The sequence below is a fragment of the Hemibagrus wyckioides genome, linkage group LG17 (assembly GCF_019097595.1).
Source record: "Hemibagrus wyckioides isolate EC202008001 linkage group LG17, SWU_Hwy_1.0, whole genome shotgun sequence".
NCBI classification, from domain to species: Eukaryota; Metazoa; Chordata; class Actinopteri; order Siluriformes; family Bagridae; genus Hemibagrus; species Hemibagrus wyckioides.
In genome coordinates, this window is record NC_080726.1 from 4,358,205 (window position 1) to 4,364,953 (window position 6,749).

A 6,749-nucleotide genomic window follows, 5' to 3' on the forward strand; every position below is an offset into this window, starting at 1 on the left:
GCATTCTCACTTCTAGGTGTATTTCTTCCAGTCAGCACCAATTTATGGGAAATGTATTGTATAAATTCTGTACATACCTAAGGCATTGTTTTCAGAGATAGAGATCGGTAATTGCCTGGAATGAGGAACAAAAAGAAAGAGTCATGTGTTAGAACACATATTTTTTGGGCACTCCACTGAACATGGCTGCCCATCATGAGTGCAGTGAAGGGAAATAAACTGTCCTGTTGTGCAGCTGGAGCTGCTTTATGACCAGTGTAATGTCCTACATTATATTTTCACAGATGTAATTACACGTGCCGTAGCAGCGCAATGCTTACAAATGTCTTCTGTAAACAGTTGCTTGACTATTGCGCAGTGTTTATCGCACAGAAGCTATATTTATACAAAGCTGTGCTAATTCGCACCACAGCACTGTCGAATTCTTGAATCCGATTGGTCGAGATGTGTCTGCGAAGCTGCTCACAAGTTAAAATGCCTGTTTCTTAGATTGTTTCCATAGCAACGGCTTGTTCTCATTATGAAGTACTCCGGATGCTCCATATACACTATTTTAAAACAAATAAAATAAAATAAAATAAAATAAAATAAAATAAAATAAAATAAAATAAAATAAAATAAAATAAAATAAAATAAAATAAAATAAAATTGAATGAATGAATGAATGAATGAATGAATGAATGAATGAATGAATGAATGAATAATAAAATGAATATTTTACTTCTAAATAAAAAAGGAAGAGAATTTAGTAAGGGAATATTAGTTTATAGCTGTTATATAAACAGTCATTAAACAATCATGCCTCCCCTACCTTGTTATTTCGCAGACATTCGAACATCACATGTAACTACTAATGGATAAAAAGTATGATCTGACATTCTTTAATAAATTAAAAGTGTAATTTTTGGTAAGAATATCTGTGTCCAAATCCAAAATACTTAAGAATAAAAATATAACATATATAACAGTATTAATATAAAAACAACAGTTTTGAACAGCTAAAAAGGTTAAAATTTCCTAGCACTCTGGTCAGTGTATAATTCCATATGTTATTTCACACTGTTAGCATTTTCTTTATTGTAGCAAAATGCTAAGAAATAGTAAAAATTAAGATCTATCTATTTATAAATGTATTTATAAAAATATCTATTTATACATAGATAAATTTATAAATCTATGTATAAACTTTTGCCAAAGTCTGAGAAGTAGAGCTAAGCACATTTAGGACATTTAGCCTAAAATATGGAAATAGTATGACTTAAATCCTCGTTCAGACTCTTAGGATGTACTGTATGTGGATCTGTTTCAGCAGAAAATGATGTCACAGGATTTCCACTCAAGCAGCTTTCACACATACCTAAAGAAGGATTGAAGAAACAGACAGCTGGTAGAGGGATTAGATGTGGAGAGGATAAAGAGGTAGGAGGAAGTCTGGGAAAGAGGCTGTGTTTAATGAATTCTCTCCAGGAGAAGGTTTCATCAGTCATTTAATTCCAAACAAGGAATGAAAGGAATAAACGTACCTTGTTTTCGTCTTTATGGAATTAGTGGAGATATCCTGAAGCGAAAAAGCAGAGATGACTCTGAATACTCACACAAATAAATACAGAAAAAGCTCGTCGAGTTGATACTAGATACCTGAAAGTGCATGTTTTTAAAAGGATTACCATTTTTAAAAGGCAATTTTTTATTTTAAATTCAATAAACAAATTTCCACCACATTTGACTGAGGTACTGCATAATACCTGAATATTTTGACTTGCAAAATGAATTATATGAAGTTCAAATTCAATTTTAACTCAAATTCTAATTTTATTAGTTACAGGCGCAGCCATACAAAGTACGATAGGAAGTGACTGCCTGTAACAATAAAGTAAAAATAAAAAAATAGGCAAAAATAAAATTTCAAAATAAAATAAAATAACATTAAATTAAACTAATTTAAAAAATTAAAATAAAATAAAATGGAATTAGTTGTGCAGAACAGACGAAAATAAATAGACAAAAAAAAAAAAAAACAGCAATACAATAAGTGATATGAGTTTATTCAGTAATCGTGCATCGTTACCACACGTGACGTGGCTCCTGTACACCGAGCGCAGTGGTGTAGAAAATCAGCCGAACTGTTGGATCTGCTGGGGATGGTGTAGACGCGAGTCTCTCCATCATCTTTCACCACCTCATACAGACTGTCCATGGATCCCTCCTGCAAAACACACCACCACTGTGACACCGAGACTCCAAAAACCAGGGACTCAGGGACAGGGACCATGTTAAATCAGATGCGTATTTTCTTCAATATGGTCAAATGGATAAAAAAAAAACAAATAAACAAAAAAAAGCAGTCATTGCTATGCTTCAAGTAAACCTTCATCAACATCTCATTTATTTATTTATTTATTTATTTATTTATTTATTTATTTATTTATTTATTTATTTATTTATGCATGCTGCAGTAAAGATACTTTACACTAGTATCAGATCACTCCAGAGATGATTTTCCTCTAACACTCCGATTACTACGATTACCCTGAACACTACGATCGGTTTCTTACACAGTTACTGTTTTGATGCTTAACATAAACAACATCTATAACACAAATTTCCTGTCTACGACTATCAATGTTTTTACTCTGATTATTCACTCGTTCCGGTCATCCTTTGTATCCCTTGTTTCACTTTTTGACAGGTTTGGATTACTGTGGAATATCATTTGTTGCAGACAATTTCAACAGTTACATTATTTAGTGTCCAGTGTCATTCAAATGAGGATGAGGTTCTCTCAAGGTTTCTTCCTCATATCATACCAGGGAGTTTTTCCTCACCACCGTCGCCTCAGGCTTCTCATTAGGGATAAATGTTAGAGATAAATAATAATTTAACTTTAAACATTTATAATTGTTTCCTGTGTTTCTATAATTCTGTAAAGCTGCTTTGAGACAAAGTCCATCCTTAACAGCGCTATACAAATAAACTGAATTCAACTGAATCGAATCTTTTCAGCCCCTCCCACTCAATACTCAAGCTGTCCAATCAGGAATTTTCTTTAAAATAGGAATTACTATTATGGCAATGAAACTGATTTTGTTTTATATTAATTGAATTTTATTTTTGCATATTTCTATATGCAGGACTTTTTTTTATTAGCACAAAATGAACAATCAGAGTAAAGGCAAGGCAAAGCAGTGGAAATTATTTCATTAAAAAAAAATAAAAATAGTTAATATTATATAAATATATTCATGATAAACAGCGAGCTTTATTTGTTTTACGTCTGTGTCGGACAGACTGGCCCGTCCTCCGTTAATATGGTGCCTTTGTTTTATCATAATGGAATGATTCATTTTATTTGTCTTCGTTTATGGGTTGCGTTCTTCTTTACTTTAATTGATTGATCAAACCCATGACACTGGGGTTTAGTAGCAGACTCATCCCCACTGCACTGTTCTACCAAAGATGTTTAATCCCCTGACTGGAACACTGTAGTTATACTGTAGCTCACATCAGCACCAACATCCTGCTGAGATTTCACACTCTAACTGCTTTACATTAATACCACGTGAATCCATCACGCTCGCTCGACATCTTATAGTCTAGTCATTAGAAACGTCTTTTATTTCAGTTGATTATAAACAATGAATCGTGTTTTGTTGAGTGTGTTTTTATGTAAACTATATGTAATATTTCTTCTTAATTCTGACTGAACACATATTCATATTACTTCAGTGCATCAGTGCATGTGTAAATATTTTTCTTGTTCTAACGATTTACGTGTACATTTATTTGTATACAACTTGATAAATGAGGTTTACTGTGAAACATACAGGAAGGATATTTACATCAGTGCTTTTTGGAAATTTCCCAAAATATTTTAGAATATAAAGTTTAATAGAATTTTATTTTATTTCAGGTTATATTTTACATGTATATTATCTAGCACATTATTGTTTATTTATTTATTTATTTATTTATTTCATTGTAAAAATAATATTAGCTTCTATAACAGCATTCTTCAATATATGAAAACAACTAAATATATAAATATAAATTTGATCATAATCTAATAATAATGTTTATTTATTTTTTAGATTTTTTTAAAAGACAATTTCAAGCGTTTTTTCTTTTAACCGATGATAAATGTGCTTGTGATTTATTCAAAAAAAAAAAAAAGAAGCAATTTCATCAGATTATAAACCTATTGTCGTTGTTTTTTTTTAGAGTATTTGGGTTAGGATTAATAGTTTGTAGCAGATAAATAGAACAATGTTACAAACATGTTATTAGATACCTGGTTTTCACACTTTCTCAAGTTTGCACATTTTGTTTACCGTTGCACATGTTTTTTCAGCACTATGTGTCCTGTCTTGTGTTGTTTTTTGTGCTTCCTGTTTCTGCACTGTCTTGTCTTCGCACTGTTTGCATCTGGTTGCACGTTACACTTTCACATCACACAATCTTTCTTTCCTTTGGCTGTTTCCACACTGAATCACAATGCACTATCTATGCACTATCTATGACTATTTATGACTACACACTGTTTATCCACTATGCATCTTTGCACTTATAATGCGACCTTAGCACCACAGTAGATTTCATCAATAATCCATAGTGTGTGTTTATATATACACAGGATATAATCCCTATTTATAATAACTACTGTCAAGTTCATCAAGTTCGCTGATGACACGACTGTGGTGGGTCTCATCAGTAAGAACGACGAGTCAGCATACAGAGAGGAGGTGCAACATCTAACAGCCTGGTGCAGAGCCAACAACCTCTCCCTGAACGTTGACAAGACCAAAGAGATGGTTGTTGACTTCAGGAGAGCACAGAGTGACCACTCTCCGCTGTCCATCGACACCAATTCCTTGGTGTTCATCTGGCGGAGAACTTCACCTGGTCACTCAACACCAGCTCCATCACCAAGAAACCCCAGCAGCGCCTCTACTTCCTGAGGAGACTGAGGAAAGCCCATCTCCCTTCCCCCATCCTGACTGTGTTCTACAGAGGGACCATCAACAGCATCCTGAGCAGCTGCATCACTGCCTGGTTTGGGAACTGCACCGTCTCGGATCGCAAGACCCTTCAGCGGATAGTGAGGACAGCTGAGAAGATCATCGGAGTCTCTCTCCCCTCTATCACGGACATTTACACCGCACGCTGCATCCGCAAAGCCAACAGCATTGTGGCTGACCCCACACACCCCTCACACACACTCTTCACCCTCCTGCCATCTGGAAAGAGGTACCGGAGCATTCGGGCCCTCACAAACAGACTGTGTAACAGTTTCTTTCCTCAAGCCATCAGGCTCCTCAATACCCTGGACTGAACTACACTCTCTCACACACACACACGCACACACACACACACACACTCTCTCACTCAGGACTGAACTGTATATCAACTCTCTGTCTCTCTCACACACAGATACACACATACTCTCTCTTGACTGTGTGAACACGCACACACACAATTTATATTGTTCATACTTATTGCACTACCTCAACCTGTCATCCGCTGCTATAGTTATATTTATGTTTATTCTATTTGCACTACCTCAACCGCTGCTGTGTATTTTTGCACAATTTTTTTTGCACAATACTTTTTTTTTTTTTTTACATCATTTCACTTCATCTTATCTTATTTCACTTACATTCCACTACACGTTCTTTTCTTTCTTTTCGGCGCTAAGTGTCCTGTGTTCTTTTGTGTTGTTTTTCTTGTATTTATTGTCTTTTGCACTGTCTTGTCTATGCTCTGTTTGCACCTAGCTGCACACTGTGCACTTTACGTGGCTAAGACAATCTTCTGTCCTAGCTCTGTGGTGTTGTTTTGTGTTGAACTTTGTTGTTGTATGTTTATGTAGCACCAGGTCCTGGAGAAACGTTGTTTCATTTCACTATGTACTGCGTCAGCCATATGTGGTTGAAATGACAATAAAGCTTCCTGAATCTTGAATCTTACTGCACCCCTTATACCATTATACCATTTATATATGCACTTCTGGTTAGACGCTAACTGCATTTCATTGGCTTTGTACACGCACTTTGCAGAATGACAAAGTTGAATCCAATCCAATCTAACCGAACCTAAACTAATCCGAACTAATTTAATCTAATCAAAGTTCCTTAAATAGATGTAGCACAGAGTTATGTACAAAATTCATAGTACGATGTATAAGTATTATGTAGACATATAGATACAACAATAGCTCCATAGATTGTGTTCAGTGCTCTGGGTTTAAAGTGTATCAAGTGTACAGACCAGCGTATTTAGAGAAGTGAGAAAACTTGGAGAAATCGATTCGTCCCCTTCCATTCCATGGTGCATGATGGGATAATCGGATCAGTTTGACAAAAGTTCATCACCTAGTATACCTTTTTTGGTATTCAAAGACAGTCTAAATCACTAACAACTATGCTAATCTCTGTTTTGAGATACGTTTCTTAATATAGATGCAGCTCTACAGTATGACCCCTTTCATGAACAAGACCTCAAACATGGCAACACAAGAGGGATGGTTCATCAGAGAAGCACAATTTAAAAAAAAAAAAAGACACACTAGCTAATCCATCCATCCATCCATCCATCCATCCATCAATCCATGGAAGCAGAGCCAGAAGTCTTACCAGAGAGAAACAGAAGAGGTTCATGCTGGAGCTGTTCTTCAGGGGATGGCTGATATGATGGATGTGGAGAAATTGTGTGCTGATGTAAGAAGCTGTCCACGTTGCCTGTTGTTCCACAGA

General features: G+C 35.3%; 1 protein-coding gene across 3 annotated transcripts in view; it reads right to left on the reverse strand.

Moving 5' to 3' along the window:
* The window catches only part of LOC131368444 (uncharacterized), a 13,066-nt gene extending 6,317 nt beyond the window's left edge, over window positions 1-6,749 (reverse strand). For all 3 annotated transcript variants that reach the window (XR_009207041.1, XM_058414585.1, XM_058414583.1), the window contains exons 1-4: window positions 6,630-6,749; window positions 2,069-2,206; window positions 1,524-1,558; window positions 78-115 (exon numbers count right to left, since the gene is read on the reverse strand). Coding sequence is in view for 2 of the 3 variants with exons in the window: in XM_058414585.1 (XP_058270568.1) it covers window positions 78-115; window positions 1,524-1,558; window positions 2,069-2,206; window positions 6,630-6,653 (235 nt within the window). In the remaining variant the exon portion in view is untranslated. The remainder of the gene's footprint in view (window positions 1-77; window positions 116-1,523; window positions 1,559-2,068; window positions 2,207-6,629) is intronic.